Consider the following 18,009-nt stretch of genomic DNA (forward strand, 5'->3'; position numbering starts at 1 on the left):
CTTATCCACTGAGCAAGTGACTCTTAATCTTAAGTGTTTGTATTAGTTCCCTGTATACCTTGTGTATCAGACTCATCAGAAGTGTTTTATGCAATTTTTTTTCTCTCATTTGATAGCTTGACTTCTTACCTAGTTTTATTGATTTTTTTAATGCAATTTTTTTCAATATTATTCTTGAAGAAAATTTAGATTGATGTGGGCTAGTTGATAGTACAGTTTGGTTGATTTAGTACTGATTAGATAGCTAGACCCAAAGCATATGCAGTAATGGTTGAAGGACTGGAGAGTAGAACAAAAAACTCCTCCCAAAACCTCTGTGTGAAGAGGACTTAGAAGCCCAGCAAATGACTTCATTTCCCATTGGCTTCATTCTTAGGATTTTCCTTTGCTTTTACTATTCTTTTGCATTTTGCATATATTATTTTGTGTTTTAGTTATTTGTGTTAAATTGATGTTTAAGAGGAGGTGTACATTTATTCCAAGGAGAAGGTTAGGGTCATTGAAAGCAGTGTAAATTTTTTGAAAAGGAATCCACCCTTTTTTCCTCTTTTTATTTAATTCTCGATCAGCCCGTTGCCAGTTCAGTGTTAGCACAAATTGCCAGTTCAGTGTTAGCACAAAGATACATGTACTTACCGACCAGTTCCAAAGTCTGTCCCTATAATTCCATATCTTAGTCTGGATATTGAGTATTTCTACAGTTAGTTCAGTTTTCTTCAAGAGTACTTAGTCTGTATTCTTGAATGCTTATAGATCTTATTTTGGAGACTCTGCTGTCTTCTGGGGCTTAATGCAGTCAGCACAATTTTATCTGGAAACAGAATCATCTGGAGAACCTTACAATTTATGGAAATTTGGACTTTGTCCTAGACACCCTCTACAACAGTACTTATTGATAAATGGAAGTATACCTGTTTATATATGTCATTGAATCCCAAAATTATAGAGGATTAGGTCTAGAAGGAACCTTGGAAATCATCTAACTTAACTCTCAAGATCACAAGTCTAGTAAGGACTTACATGGTAGAAAAGAAGGTGAAGGGATTCAAGGAACACTTTATCATACCCAAGGTTATCAGGGATAAGTACTTTTCCTAATGCACTTATGTGATAATTAGTTCATATGGTGGATGGAGAACTGGTCATTGATTCAGGAAGACCTATGTTCAAATTCAGCCTCAAACATTACACACTCTTTAACTCTGATCAGAAATGGGACTTGAATACACTTCTTCCTGGTCTGGTACCAGCTTTCCACTTCTCTTACCATGATGGCATTAGTGGGTAAAGTTATAATGGAGATACTTTCAAATGGATATTTCAGTCTAAACTTCTTTCTGCTTAAATATACATTTTTACTGATATTTTTTCTCTTTATGTCAACTATATTTCCCAGATCCTTCTTCCCTCTTTTTTCATAGTTATTCTTTATGCAAATAATAAAAAAGAGAAACAAACATGTAGTTCAACACAACTAACCAACATAGCAGAGTTGTCACATTATGTGCAGAGTCCTGTACCTTTGCACAGAAGAGGGTTAGGGTAGATGCTTTCTTATTTTTCTTCTTTGGGACCAAACTTTTTATAATTTTATAGCATCCAGTTTTAGTTTTTTTTATTGTTGTTCTAATTACGTTATTATAGTACTTGTGTATATTCATTTTTCATCAGTTCATAAAAATCAGTGCTTCTTTCATTTCATCTTATTTGTTGTTTGTTAAAATACAGTAATATTCCATTCCATTTGTGTTATAACTTGTTTAGTTATTTCCTCTGGCAGTTGACATTGATTTTATTTCTACTTCTTAGCTATTTCAGAAGTGCTACAATAAATATTTTGGCATGGAGGAGTTGTTTCTTTTGGTTATTGATTTCTATAGGTATGTCCCTGGCAGTAGAATCTTCGGTCAAAAGGCATGAATGTTTTACTGACTTTCTTTTCATAATTCCAAATTGCTTTCTGAAATGTATGGACTGATTCACAACTCTACCCCTAGTGCATCTGTGTCTTTCTTAGTAAAAATCCCCCAGCATCGACTATTCCCATCTTTTGTCATTTTATCTTTGCCAGTTTTCTGGGTGAGAGGTGAAAACGTGAAGTTATTTAGATCTTCATTTCTCTTAGTGTTAGTAATTTGGAGCTTGCTTTCATATTGTTTTTTAATAGTTTGAAATTCCTTTGAGAACTGTTTGTTCATATTCTTTGGTCACTTCCATTTACATATTGGAGAGTGACTTTTGGTGTTAAATTTTTCTGTTAGTTATCTACATATCTTGGATATTAGGCCTGTATCAGAGATACAAATAATTTTTCTATTGAATGTTTCACTTTTCATCTGAATTTGCATTAGCTTTGTTCATGTAAAAACTTTTTACTTTCATTTAATCAAAATTACTTTTATCTTTTATAATAACCTCTCTTTTTTGTTTCATTAAGATTTCATTCTGTAGCCATAGCTGATATGGTTCTCTAATATACCTGATACAGTTCTTTTCTGCCTTTTTGTGCTATGATCTTGAGTATTCAGAGCATATATCCATTTTGAGTTTTATAATATTTTACTGGTCCTTTCTTCATTAACTGATATTAAATGGTTTATAATAGAGTATGGAATACTGCTCTGAGCCATATGTGAGTATTGGGGAAGAGAATTGTCTCTAAACTTTAATGACATTACAATAAAATTCTAGTTTATACGTCTTTAATGAAAATAAAATCTTATATTTTCCGATAAGCTATCCTTGGTAAAGAAGAGTTATATCTCATAGAATGCAAACTCCTCGAGGGTAGAGCCTTATTTTTATATCCCCAGTGCTTAGCACTGGCACATAATAGGTACTTAATCAATGCTGATTGATTGTGGATTAATGTATGGTATCAGTCAAATTTATTGGTTCCTGTGTGGAATAAACACTTTTCTAGGGATTGATGTATAAGGAGGAAAGGTATGGCCTTATCCTTCTCTAGTTGTCCATATGTGTGCATACAAGATTCTTGCTTAGTTTTTCTAGAAAATTTATTTATTTGAAATTATCCTGGTTCTAAGTCATTTTATGGAAAGTCAGTTTTTTACATTGTATTAGGCTTTAAAGTATGTAATTTTACATTTGGGAAGAAATGGGTTAATTCAAAATCTATTCAGATATGTGTAATTGAATCACGGGCAGCTGGTTGACATAGTAGATAAGAGCACTGGGCCTGGAATCAGGGAGATTCATCTAAGTGAGTTCAAATCTGGCCTCAGACACTTGCTAGCTATGTGAACAAGGCAAGTTACTTAGCCCTATTTGCCTCAGTTACTCATCTGTAACATGAGCTGTGTAAAGAAACAGCAAATTACTCAAGTATCTTTGCCAAGAAAGCCCCAAATGGGATCATAAAGAGTTTCACATAACTGAAAAATGACCCAACAACAACTGAATCACATTATATTAAGATTATATTATAATTATAAATATTCTTACTCTCATGTAACATGTAGGCTCAGTCTAATTTTTCATGCTCTAGACCTGTAGGTCAAACATTTGCTTAAGTGACATAGAGGAACCATAGCATCAATGCACTACCCACAGCAGCCACCATGGATATGCATGCATATTTCCAGAGTAAATTAGCAGAGTATAAACTCTCATCCTCAAAGACGAAACCAAAATATTTATTCAGATACCAGAAAGCCAATTCCACCATGGTAACAATTAAGTTTGTACACATTACCAATGAAAGGAGCACAGCCATCCCCAAGTCTTCCCTCTGTCAGGCCTCCCCACAAACAAGTTCCCTTAGGCAAAATCACTCCCTCTCTCACTCATACTAGCTTCTCTGCTTTGCCTGTTCTCTCCCTCATTTCCTTCTCACTCTCTCTCCCTGCTCCACCCATTTGGCAAGCTCCTCCCACCATCAGCTCTATGTGACTCATGCTATGGGCTGGGCCAGAGCTCAAAGCAGGTCACATGATCCTAGTAAGGGGTAGAGAAGATCTTCAAATTCACTTAACATTACATTCAACCCCATTAATAGATCCATTAATAGGTCAGTGAGAGTTTAGGGGTAACTTAGAAGTTATCAACATAACTTCACAGCAGTATAACAGGGATAACAAAATAAACACATAAAACAATATCTTAGGGTGGGGGCTTGAGCCCAAGCACCCCACCATTCCCCCCTCAAACGAATGGGACCCCAAATCCGTTGGGATAAAGGGCAAAGGTCGCTTCTTCTATAATTATTTCCTGCTGAGACTGGACATAGAGCTGTCCCTGCCTGAGAGGTCCCATTTGAGGGGGTCAGTTTTTTAGCTGTTATCCAGAGCTTGGTCAATGCCAGGTCCAGGTGTGACGCGTCACAGTCTTGGACAGAAGGTGACAAACAGCTTGAGCATTGTCATCTACAAGTGAAGGGCACTAATCCTGAAGGAGTCAAATCTAGCAAACAGGTTAAACACACAAAGGACAAAAAGAATAAGGAGACAATAACCAGAAGCAGGGTAGATGTAGCATCAGCACAGCTTCTGGAGTCCCTGAATCCACTGGAGCTGCACTAATTTCTACCTTTCTTACTGTAGGGTTTCCATATATAACAGAGGCCTCTGCCCTAGTATGCCCTGGTTACAGTAGTTGATCCACTTTTCCATTATATGGTTAAACTGATATGGAGTCTGTAATCCTTCCTGTGTACTTCTTTACTCTGAGCTGGGGCTTGGTCAATTTCCTATTCTCCCTACAGGTGGGACAAGCTTGGATACAATGATTCTGGAGGATCTGTAGGAATAATCCCTATTTTGTGTGATGTTAAGTCCCTTTTCTCAATACATCTTATGTAGTTTATTAGTTAGAATACCATCTATTCTTCCAAACTCTTTTCCTGTTCTTAATAAAGCAATCACTATTTCTCTCCTTGTTAATCTATTCTGACTTTGAATCTGCTGGTTATTTGCTCTTCTCTCTTGAGGAAATTTATCTTTTCCCCATTCCCCTAAGTCACCTAACTGGGAAATGTTATCCAGCATCTCTAAAAGAGAGTGCCCTATTTCCCCAGTTAGACAAGTCAGAATTAGGTACTTTTAAGCAGGAAGAGCAGTCTTCACTATTATATTTCTGTGAGGAACCGTTAAGGGAGTGTTATAATAAGCATTGGCATCTCTGACCATTATTGCAGTTTTCATTACCTCTTCCTCTAACTTTCTCATACAGTCTCTAAGCAAATACCAGGCTCTATCTCTACTAGGCCACATAGAGTCAGTGGGATATTGCTTACTGCATCCCTGGGCAGCTAAAGCTAACAAACTAGTTCCATTGTTACCTCCTTGAATATGGTAATCCCTAAAAGCTTGTTGTACAAAAGGATTCTGAATAATACCTATGAATTTCAAACAATCTGTGTTATCTATCCATACTCCTCCAGCCCTATCCTAATGATTCTTCCATTTTTTGGGTAAATCAACTTAAAATATGTGACCTCCTGGTGAGTAAAATCCTCATTTACTTCCTTAAGCACTGTGTGACCTCCCTGGTTCTCTTGCTTCTTGCATAGTATTGGATGTGTGCTCACATTCCTAGAAGCCTTCTCATCTAAATTTGTTTAATTTTCTTCCCAGGTGTCAGGGCCCCAATCAGACCCTATACGTGCAAGGGTTTACATGAATCTTTTTGTTGTTAACCTTTCTCTTTTTTTTCTGAGCTAAACTCAAAACTGCCTTTTCTGTTACCACCTGATACTTTTTAGCTTGCTCTTCTAAAAGAAAGTTTGGATGCTATAGCATAAGAAAGCTTCTCATGTAAGTCAGTTAACTCCTTTTTCAGCTGAACCTTTTCTTCCAGCAATTTGTCTCTTCTTTTACTTATAATACAATAGCTTGTTAACAATATCCATCCTCTTCTACATACATCCTCCTGCCATTTCTTTCCCTAATTCTATTGGTATTCCTTCCAAGCATCTTTCTAAAGCTCTGGGTTCTCTCTTCTATAGGCTTGATTCCCAGCTCTCACAAAGTCTTCTGCTTTTAGCTCATTCTCTCACCGGGGAGGAATAAGGTAAATCCTCCCATCCTGGGATACCCATTTCCTTCCCCAGAATCTTCCTGTCTCCAAGTAAAGGTTTAATATTTTGCGATCCTATCCTTGTTGCCATTTGTAATGCTAATGTGATACCCATAGTAGCCACTATGGAAATACATGTGTATTTCCAGGGTAAATTCACAAAATATAAATTCTCTTCCCCAAAGATGAAACAAAGACATTCATTCATATACCAGAAAGTCAGATCCATTATACTAACAAAGAAATCTGTACACATTATCAATGCAGGGAGCATAGCCATCCCCAAGCCTTTCCTCTGTCAGGCCTTCCCACAAACAAGCTCCCTTGGGCAAAATCACTCCCTCTTTGACTCATGCTAGCTGCTCTTCTCTACTTTGCTACTCTTTCTCTCAGCTCCACCTCATTCTCTTTTCCTGCTGCACCCTTCCTGCTCCACCCATTCAGCAAGCTTCTTCCACCATTGGTTTCATGTGGCTTGAGCTGTGGGCTGGGACAAAGCTGAAAGCAGGTCACATGGGTCTATTAAGGGGCAAGGGAGATGTTCAAATTCCCTTAACATTAAGGGAGTAGAGTATAAATCCATTTGGGCCGTAATTTCCAAATTACTATGAATTCAGTTGTTTACCTTGACTAAGATGTCAATCTCTTTTCAATTCAATTCAGTACAATTTCAGATTGTATCCCACCCACATCGTCTAGTCTGGTGTTCTTTTCTGTTTGCTTCTATAAATCCATTATAGGAGATACACTCATTGTGCTAGAGGCCTTCCAGGATTCCATGAGTACCAGAATGGCACTTGGGGCATGACACAAGATAGAGAGCAGAACTTTGAGTCAGGAAAGTGTGCCTCAATTTCCTCATGTAGTAATGGAGTTAAGAATAATGCCTACATCACAGCATTGTTGTGAGAATCATTTTGGAAACTTCAAAGTTCTACTTAAATGCTGGCTATAATTATTATTATTACTTTCTCTCATCTCTTGCTCTTGCTATATCCAGTCTACCTCCCTAAGTAATCATTCATTTGTGAAATATATGTCTATGCCATTTCTTATATGTAATCTTTTTTACACAAGCTATGCATTTTCCATTATTCTTTGAGTCATTGACAATTCTAATTGATCCATATAATTTATACACAATTTGTTGTATTCTGTGATTTTTAGCCATGTAATATCACCAGAAAAATATTGTTAAAAATCTTTTTTTCTATGTGTCAGGAAACTGCTAGTGATTTTTAAAAGAATTTCAGTTTCCCAAATACATTTGAGTTTGATCTCTTCTTATTCAATTCTGACTTCAGCTCAATTGTCCATTTGTGGTACCTGGATGAATCAGGGCCATTTATTATATAACAATTGCAATGAGGGCTCTTTGTGTGAGTTTCAGGAATTTTAAAATAGAGAGACTTGATTGGTTTCTCCTGTCCATTTTAATTCTTTCATTTGGCAGCAAATGCCTCTCCAAAGGAGTGAATATATGGTACCTGGCATCTTCAGTAGAGTGAGGAATAGGAAAAAGTCTATGCACAAAACATATGTCCAAAATCAATTTATTAAAGAATATTTATTAGAACTAATTGGAGACAGAAGGGGGCTGATGCTATGTTCCTTCAATTCTGTATCCAGTTTAGAGTGATAGAGTGGCAGTGCCTGTAAGAATGCTTAGCAGCTTTCTATTTTTATATAGGAAGGATACCTTCTCTGTTGTGTATTAAAGATACTTTCTCTTTTGAGGAGGCTCTAGGATAGTGGGGAGCTAGGCAATATCTTTTACTGCTGTTTTTAGAACCGTGGTTTGGGATCTTTGAACACTTGTAATTGAGGGATTTGAGATGATGGGATTATTAAGTAGAAAGTTTCCTCATTTATTTGAATTGGCCAGTAAGGTGAATGGTGAAGAGCTCATTTATGGCCTTTTAGCCCAGTTTGGTGCTGATCTGTAGAGCTGGAGAAGTAGGGCTAAACCTTGGCTCAATTTAGGAGTGAAATGAAAAAGAAAGCAGGAAGAATAAAACTGCAATCTTAGATAGCCAATTTTAATTTGCCTGGACCTCCTTTGAGAAGATGTGGTTAGATTCATCTGTCAGGTCAAGATCTCAAAGACCTTATGGAGGCACTTAAGGATATTTTCCCCTTGGCATTTTACATAAGAATTCTAACTTAGATTCTCTGTTGGAGGGAACAATAAATTTCCAGTGCACAAAGATCCTAACAATGGAAGAAAGCCTTAATTATTAATGTAACTATGTATAATGTTTGCTCACACCTACATATTTCCTAGCAAGCAATATCAGTTCATTTACATTCACCTGGGGAAGAATGGTACTTGTAATTACACAATTCTAAGAAGCAAACATATCCTCATATGCATAATAAGAAGGCTCACAGAAACCACAAACCTGACACAGTTGTAATTTAACAGTCCGTGTTCAAGATAAATATACTGAAGCTCTTCTAACTGCATGCTATAATCCGGAAAATAGTCACTTACCTTTATGCATATGTTATAACCCTTTGTAATTGTGATATTGTATATTTAATATATAATTTTGGGCAGAAAACATGTTTATAATGATATTTTGTGTCCTTAGGGTGCGGGTCAAAGCATTAAAGCTTTTAGCATTTCAACTAATAAATGAAGACGAGAGAAGCACAAAGCGTCCTTGCATAGATGCTAATCTTCTCTCTAAAGTCGCCAATTTATTTATTGTGGAAAAACCTATTGACCTCAAATTGGATGACACAAGACAACCAATTATTAAGGTGAATTAAATATCATTTTGATGCCATCTGTTTATGCTGTGTTATTAGCTTTTGTTTATTTATGTTGGAGAAAAGTTATTCATGACATATTTTAAATTGCAGACTGGTCAGGTAGTATACTTTGTGTTTTCTTACCATGGGTCATCATTTGGTATGCTTAAATTAATCTTAATGTTACCTTAAACAGACTAGAATTCGAAAAGTAAATCTGAAAAAGTGATTTAATGCATTCTAGAAATAGTTGTGTTATCTGTTATGGGTCAAACATGTCACTACTTACCCTTTTGGGAAATCAAGAGTTAATTGTATTTTTATCCTAGCTTTATTTTCCCTTATTATCTACTCTAAATTCCTATATTTAAAATATAGAGAATTCTATTTTGCTTTTTACATGATTTTGTTGGCTTTGTAAATGAAGTTATAAATGAATGTTATGGCTATGTTTTATTTTGCATTCTGTTTGGAATTCCATATCTTAAAGCACAGATATGTGTATTTTAGTGCTTTCTGCACTTTATTGCCATATAGGTTAGAGATGACTGAATCAGATTTAAATTTATCAGTTCAGGCCAGTGGACAGTGTGCTAGGGACTGTTGGGGACACTAAGATGACTAAGATGTAGAGTTTATAATCCAGAGAATCTGAGGGAATTTTGATCCTCATTCAAGATGCTTACTTGCTGTAATCAAGAATTGACAGCAGTAGGTTGTCGATCAGACTAAGGCAAAGGCAAGTGAATAAGCATACAGAAAATAAAATAACTAACTTGTTATTAGTATTTACATATTTTGTGTGGTCAAATCTGTTCATGTTTCGATATCATACATAGTATTATCATGTGTGGGGTATCACTTTTTAAAATACCTAGTCAGTCCTTTCCATTTATGTCATTTTACTTTTTGAACTCTGTAAGGATGAAGAATAGCTAATCACTGTCCATCATTTCATATTATACTGATATGTTAATAACTTTGTTAGAATGGACAGTACTTTGACATTTCATGTTAGCTTTCTTTCAAATTAGTTTTTGAAAACCAGAATCCAAATACATGGTCCATTTATACTACCTTCCTAACCTGCTCATCTAAGATATTTGTGAATAGACTCAATGGAAGAATTTAACCATTAGGATTTAGTCAACATTGTAAAGTTAGTTTAAACATGTAAGGGGATAATTATTTTGATTTTTGTGAGACATAGTATAATTTTGTCCTTTGAAATTATCTAAATATATATGGTTTCATTTTAACTCCATATTATTTCTTATATCTTTCCAGCTAGTTATTTTGGATAGAGGATTGTTCTAATGAGATCAAGATTGTGAGTTTGACATTTATGTAGGCCTATTAACTTTGCAGAGAAGATAATTGGTTCTATGGTTTTAGACTATATTTCTAACCAACTTGCTAGTGTGACCTGTTGGTCTCAAGATTCTGAGACAGCTGGCAGAGCTGAGTAAAATAAGTACCGAATAAACCATGCTAAAAGGCACTATGGTGTAGTGGAGTTGAGAGAGAATAGAGCATAGACAAGAAATGTTATGGAGATAAAAAAAAATATTCAAGAACTGATTTATATTGGTATGAATGAGAATGAATAGTTGAGCATGACAGTAATTTTGTGAACCTTTATGACTGGAAAGATGGAGGTGCTTGTTGATAATTATAGAGAAGTTTGGAAGAGTGGAAGGAAACATAATGTGACTTCTATTTTGCACATACTGAGTTTGAGATGCCTTTAGGATATCCAATTTGAAATGTCCAAGAAGGCAGTCTGTGATATCTATTTTCATGTTGATATCTATTGTGATATTTTTTATTTATGTGTATATATGTATTATATGCATACATACGTATATATGTATACATATATACACTTTACATGTGTGCGTATGCACACACATATGAACAGGATCATCTGTCTAGAGATGATAATTAAACTTTTGGAAATCATGAGGTTACCAAATGAGAGAGTATGGAGAAGAAAAGAGAACCCAGAGCACAGCCTTGATGTATACCCACAGCTAACACACAGTAGGTGTAACATAGATCATAGATGATGATAGGGTAAAGGAGAATGAGAAGGAAGAGTCAGATAGGTAGGGGAAGAACTGGGAGAGAACAACAACATAAAAACCTAGAAGAATACATATTTAGAAAAAGAGAGTGGTCAGCAGTGCCAAATGCTAAAGAGGTCAAGAATGAATTGAAGAGTTCATTTCATTTGGTAGCAGAGAAGTGGAAGCACCACTGGAGTTGACCTGCTTAAAGACTAACTATAAAGGGAGGCAAGATCTAGGTCTGTAGCTAATCAGGGATGGTGGGATCTAGGGAGTTTTTTTTTTAATGATGAGGGAAATTTGGATGTTTTTATAGGCAGTAGGAACTAATAGACAGGAAAACTGAAAATTTTAGAGGTGAGAAGGCTGATAAGTGAACAATCTATTTGAAAAGTCAGGAGGGTAAAGGAATCATGAGAGAATGCCCTTGGTTGTGAGAAAAGTCATCTCTTCCTCAGAGACTAGAATAAATGAGGTAATTGTGGGAGATGATATCTAGGTATATCAGGTTGTATGTCATTTAATCTCCTTTAGAGAAGGATAGAAAGACTATTATTACCTATATCACAGGGCCATTTTGAGAAAGGACTATTATAATATGAGTTCTCTCTAGAGTTTTTTAGAAACTTCTTTTTAAAAATAACATTTTTATTGATACCCTTTGTTTTTCCACCTCATTCATACTTTTTCCTGTATTATTTTCCTGTATTATTTCCTCTATTATTTCCTGTATTCCTTCTCCCCTCCCAGAGATCCATCCTTCATACACCAAAGATTTTTTTTTTAAAGAGAAGAGGAAATAAATCAATAAGCCAATCAAAACATTTAAAATATCTCATATCATGTGCAAAATTCCATGCCGTTGGATCTGTACCACTGTAGAGGTTGGCTTGTTTAGGACCAAGCTTTTTCTTTATAATTTTACCATATTTAGTTACAACTGATTTGTGGTTGTTGGTTTTTCACTTAAATTGTTATAGTCATCGTATATATTGTTTTCATAGCTTTGCTTCACATTACATCAGTTCATACAAGTTTTTCTGTGATTCTTAGTATTCATCATGTTTATTGTTTCTTATAGCAAAATGATATTCCATTACGTTCACGTTCCCCAGTTTTTTTAGCCATTCCCCAGTCGATGGACATCTGCTTTAATTTTAGTTCTTTACTACCACAGAAAGTGCTACCATAAATATTTTGGTGTATATTGAAAGTGAGTTATTATTAAGCTTAAAAATATATACTCATCTAATGGTGATGGTGGTAACTATTACTGAAGAAGCAGCTTTCTACTATCACCTTTGTATTGAAAGTCAGAGAATATGACATCCCCATTAATTTATCCGCTTGGAATTAAACTTCTTTGTAAGAAAGTAGGCTGTTTAAGAAAAAAAACCCTTAATGAAATTAAGTGACCAAAAAAATCTTAATAAATTTCACTTAGTAGAGTTTTCTGCGTTCAAAGATACATGCAAAAATGTCTGTAAATTCAGCTTTTACATGCTGCTTTTAATTTAGGTTAAGGAGGGCAAATCTTCGACAAAGCTTTATAAATTTGCAGTCTCCCCTTTTTGTTCTCATTCAGTCTCAGTGGCAAGTCCTTCAGGCATTCTATGTCCTCCTAATCTTTAAACCATACGTTCCACAAAAATTGGAAAAATATGATGTTATTATTCTTATAATCACGCAAAGTTTACACTGTAGGTAAATTCAGTTTAATCCTTTGGGGAAGAGTTGTGAGAGTGACTAGTACATGGTTTCTCCCTTGGCCCAGGCAGCCTCCAGCTATTATGAGAAGGACCAGTCAGGGCTTGATTCTCCCCTACATTCCTGTATAATTTCTGCCTGTTAGCTTCTGATGAAAAAATAAAAGTATGACATAGTATATTTTTGTTAATAGAAATATTACTATAACTTGTATTTTTAAGGTGAAATTTAAAAAAGTGATTAGTAGGATCTTTAGAAAATGTTGCTTAAAATACTTTCTAGCTAACATAGTGTGCTAGATATTTACACTAAATGAATTAGACCTTTGGAAGATAAGCAGCGGGAAGAAGCATAATAACTTTGTTTTGTCTTGGATCAAAAAGTTAGCATCATGGTCCTATGACTTAGCACAACGTAGTTTAAAAATGCAAAGAAGTGTAATGGTTTTTAATAATAAGGGCTCTGTAATTTAGTACTGTATAAAATAAATATGAAATTGAGAGACTCAGGAGAAAAGTAGACTTTGAAAAATTTTTGCTTGCAGAGCAATTATTAAAGTTGTATTTTAAAACTTTATATATTTGTAAAAATGTAAATAAATTTTTGTTCTTAGGTCGAGGCTGTTGAAAAATTATATGAAGTCTTTACTTCAGATGTTGACCTACCTTTGAGGAAATCGGCCTTAGAGCAATTAGCTATAATTTTTCAAGGTAATTAAATTTTGGGGAAAATGATTGATGAAATTCTGTTTACTTAGTTTTACATTGTTGTTGTCTGGAATAGTATTCTTTCCACTTCAAAATTTAATGAATTTATGAATTATGAATTATTATTTATTGTAATAAATTATGATTTAATGAATCTTCTTTTCTTCTACAATTGTAATGCCTTTTGATACCAGACTATATCTTCTGTCACCTTGTCTGGTACACGTGATTTCCATTTTGCCATGTGATATGTGAAAAATTTCATCAAACCATCTATCCTAGGTAGATTCAGATAGGAAATTTAGTAGTTGATATGTTGTACATTTTTATGACTTGATTTTAAGACAGCTAGTAAGATACTTTTTCTTTAGCTTAGTTGAAGTATTAGCAATATATAACCTTATGTTCCCTTCCTTCATATTACCTATTATTAATTGTTTCTCACTTATATCACTCCTGACTCTAGAGAATAATGCTTCAGTACTGTTAAAAGTTGGTATCATTATTTATAGTGTTTCTAAAGAAGATTCTAATCCCAGGTATAAAATAATTGCTTACTGCAACTAAAGATAACTGTGAAATTCCAAAGCGCAATCTGTTCATTTGTATTATAGATCTAGACCTGAGAGGGACTTCAGAGTCTACCTAGTCCAACCCTCTCACTTTATGGATGAGGCAACTGAGGCCCAGGGAAATTAAATTACTTTTTTTTTTATATTGTTTAATTAAATTTATTTATTTAACTTTTAACATTCATTTTCACAAAATTTTGGGTTACAAATTTTCTCCCCTTTTATCCCCTGCCCCCCCAAACACCAAGCATTCTAATTGCCCCTATGACCAATCTGCTGTCTCTTCTATCATCCCTCTCTGCCCTTGTCTCCGTCTTCTCTTTTGTCCTGTAGGGCCAGATAGCTTTCTATACCCCTTTACCTGTATTTCTTATTTCCTAGTGGCAAGAACATTACTCGACAGTTGATCCTAACCCTTTGAGTTCCAACTTCTTTACCTCCCTCCCTCTCCACCCCTTCCCTTTGGAAGGCAAGCAATTCAATATAGGCCAAATCTGTGTAGTTTTGCAAATGACTTCCATAATAGTTGTGTTATATAGGACTAACTATATTTCCCTCCATCCTATCCTGTCCCCCATTACTTCTATTCTCTTTTGATCCTATCCCTCCCCATGAGTGTCGACCTTGAATTGCACTCTCCTCCCCATGCCCTCCTTTCTATCATCCCCCCACCCTGCTTATCCCCTTCTCCCCCACTTTCCTGTATTGTAAGATAGGTTTTCATACCAAAATGAGTGTGCATTTTATTCTTTCCTTTAGTGGAATGTGATGAGAGTAGACTTCATGTTTTTCTCTCACCTCCCCTCTTTACCCCTCCACTAATGAGTCTTTTGCTTGCCTCTTTTATGAGAGATAATTTGCCCCATTCAATTTCTCCCTTTCTCCTCCCAATATCTTTCTCTCTCACTGCTTGATTTCATTTTTTTTTTTAAGATATGATCCCATCCTCTTCAATTCGCTCTGTGCACTCTGTCTCTATGTATGTGTGCGTGTGTGTGTGTGTGCATGTGTGTGTGTGTAATCCCACCCAGTACCCAGATACTGAAATGTTTCAAGAGTTACAAATATTGTCTTTCCATGTAGGAATGTAAACAGTTCAACTTTAGTAAGCCCCTTATGACTTCTCCTTGCTGTTCACCTTTTCATGGTTCTCTTCATTCTTGTGTTTGAAAGTCAAATTTTCTTTTCAGCTCTGGTCTTTTCATCAAGAATGCTTGAAAATCCTCTGTTTCATTGAAAGACCAATTTTTCCCCTGAAGTATTATACTCAGTTTTGCTGGGTAGGTGATTCTTGGTTTTAGTCCTAGTTCCTTTGACTTCTGGAATATCCTATTCCATGCCCTTCGATCCCTTAATGTAGAGGCTGTTAGATCTTGTGTTATCCTGATTGTATTTCCACAATACTTGAATTGTTTCTTTCTAGCTGCTTGCAATATTTTCTCCTTGCCCTGGGAACTCTGGAATTTGGTCACAGTGTTCCTAGGAGTTTCTCTTTTTGGATCTCTTTCAGGCGGTGTTCTGTGGATTCCTTGAATATTTATTTTGCCCTCTGGTTCTAGAATCTCAGGGCAGTTTTCCTTGATAATTTCATGAAAGATGATGTTTAGGCTCTTCTTTTGATCATGGCTTTCAGGTAGTCCCATAATTTTTAAATTGTCTCTCCTGGATCTATTTTCCAGGTCAGTTGTTTTTCCAATGAGATATTTCACATTATCTTCCATTTTTCCATTCTTCTGGCTTTGTTCTGTGATTTCTTGCTTTCTCATAAAGTCCTTAGCCTCCATCTGTGCCATTCTAATTTTGAAAGAACTATTTTCTTCAGTGAGCCTTTGAATCTCCTTTTCCATTTGGCTAATTCTGCTTTTGAAAGCATTCTTCTCCTCATTGGCTTTTTGAACCTCTTTTGCCAATTGAGTTAGCCTATTTTTCAAGGTGTTATTTTCTTCAACATTTTTTTGGGTCTCCTTTAGCAGGGTGTTTACTTGTTTTTCATGCTTTGCTTGCATGTCACTCAATTCTCTTCCCAGTTTTTCCTTCACCTCTCTAACTTGATTTTCAAAATTCTTTTTGAACTTTTCCATGGCCTGAGCCCATTGAGTGGGCTGGGATACAGAAGCCTTGACTTCTGCGTTTTTCCCTGATGGTAAGCATTGTTCTTCCTCATCAGAAAGGCAGGGAGGAAATGCCTGTTCACCAAGAAAGTAACCTTCTATAGTCTTATTTCTTTTCCCTTTTCTGGGCATTTTCCCAGCCAGTGACTTGACCTCTGAATATTTTCCTCACACCCACCTCGCCTCCTGATCCTCCCAGCCAGCATTTGGGGTCTGAGATTCAAATGCTGCTTCCAGCCTCAGGGCTTTGGGCGGGGGCAGGGCTGCTATTCAGTGTGAGATTAAGTTCAGATGCTCAGGTGGGGGCAGGGCTGCCTCTCAGGCTCAGTTCCCTCAGGGGGTTTATGCATAGACCTTCAACAATGGATCCAGGCTCCTGCTTGCTTGGGGAGCCCCAGTCTGCAGCCGCCTCTCAGCTTCTACCTCCCGGGGGGGGCTGAGTTATGGGGGCACCCCACTCCCTTCTCCACCCGCCAAAGAGACTCTCTCACCGACCCCCGTCACCTGTGGGTGGAGGGACTTGTGCGGCCGCTGGAGATCCTGTCCCTGAAGCCTGCTCAGATCTGTACCTCTCGGTGCCGCGGCCGCGGCAGGTCTGGGCTGGGCTCCGCGTCTGCAGCGCGACGAACCTTTTGCGAGAGGTTTGCAGGTCCCTCTGTGGGTGGAGGGATCCGTGTGGCCGCTGGAGATCCCGTCCCTGAAGCCCGCTCGGATCTTTTCCTCTCGGTGCCGCGGCCGCGGCAGGGCTGTACTCAGCTCCCAGTCCCGGCGCCCAGTCCGCAGCTCTAAGGACCTTTTGCGAGAGGTTTGCAGGTCTCTCCGGAACAGAGATCTCCCTCGCTCCAATGTTCCGTGGCCTCTGGGAGCAGAATTCGCCGTGAGTTACTTCTTTGTAGTTGTTCTATGGGTTGTGGGTTTGGAGCTATGTGTATGTGCGTCTTTCTACTCCACCATCTTGGCTCCGCCCCCAAAATTAAATTACTTGACTAAAGTCACACAAATAGTAAGCTTCAGAGGTAGGATTTGAACGTAGGCCCTCTGGCTCCAGAGCCGGTCCTCTTTCCATTATGCCACACTATTTACCTGGTTGATACTTGTTAATGCTTCATTAATGTCCTAGAACATTCTGTCAGGAAAAACTAAGGTAATGTTGCCACATGTATGGTTTGGTTTTTTTTAAGAGATCTCCTATAGAAAATGAAAATTCTTTTTCAGCTTGCAAAATACACTGTCTAAAAGCAACTAAAATTTTTTGCCTGAGCAATTAGGCCATGACATTGTACAAATATTTTAATCATATCTGTCTTAACATTCAGAGTATAAGTTTTTGCTTAAGAGTCAATAATATAATTTTTGGATTTTCCTCTGTGCCCTAAACAGTGGGCAAATCAATGCCTCTGAATATATATTTTTTAAAATTTTGACAAAATTCTGAATTCTGATGTATGCCTTAAGATTTATGGATGTATAACTCTAGAAAAAGAATTATTAAACTCTAAATGCAGATTGAAGCATACTTAAAAAAATTTCTTTATCTTTGTTGTTTTATTTTGTTTGTGTTTTCTTGTGCAACATGGCTAAAATGAAAATATGTTTTGCTTGACTTTACATGTGTAATCAAAATCAAATTACTTGCCTCCTCATGAAGATGTGGGATAAGGGAGGGACAGAATTTGGAACTAAAAATTTTTTAAAATGATTGTTAAAACTTTTTTTCACATGTACTTGGGAAGTATTTACCAAAACAAGTAAAAATAATTTTAAAAGATTCATGGGTATGTTTGTGGGGAGTGTAGGGAGGGGGAAGTATCTAGAATATTCTTGGGAGGTACAGCTCAGTACCATACAATCCATGGAAAGCTTGATTTGGCATATTAAGAAGTAAATTGAAATTATAGCACTAGTTTATATTTCACCTATATAAGGTGTTCTTCACTTGGAGTCTGTGAAATTATTCATTTTTAATATTTTGAAAGCTGTACTTAAGCATGATTGTTTCTTTTATAATCCTATGTATTTATTCATTGAAAAACATTCCACTGAGAAGGGG

The 18,009-nt window shown here is 36.4% G+C and overlaps 1 protein-coding gene across 4 annotated transcripts in view; it reads left to right on the top strand.

The window, feature by feature from the left end:
• Positions 1 to 18,009, top strand: part of RTTN (rotatin) — a 216,018-nt gene that overhangs the window by 53,174 nt on the left and 144,835 nt on the right. For all 4 annotated transcript variants that reach the window (XR_011966004.1, XM_072604121.1, XM_072604122.1 and 1 more), the window contains exons 18-19: positions 8,631 to 8,802; positions 13,183 to 13,279. Coding sequence is in view for 3 of the 4 variants with exons in the window: in XM_072604121.1 (XP_072460222.1) it covers positions 8,631 to 8,802; positions 13,183 to 13,279 (269 nt within the window). In the remaining variant the exon portion in view is untranslated. The remainder of the gene's footprint in view (positions 1 to 8,630; positions 8,803 to 13,182; positions 13,280 to 18,009) is intronic.

This window comes from Notamacropus eugenii, chromosome 4 (genome assembly GCF_028372415.1).
Source record: "Notamacropus eugenii isolate mMacEug1 chromosome 4, mMacEug1.pri_v2, whole genome shotgun sequence".
NCBI lineage: Eukaryota > Metazoa > Chordata > Mammalia > Diprotodontia > Macropodidae > Notamacropus > Notamacropus eugenii.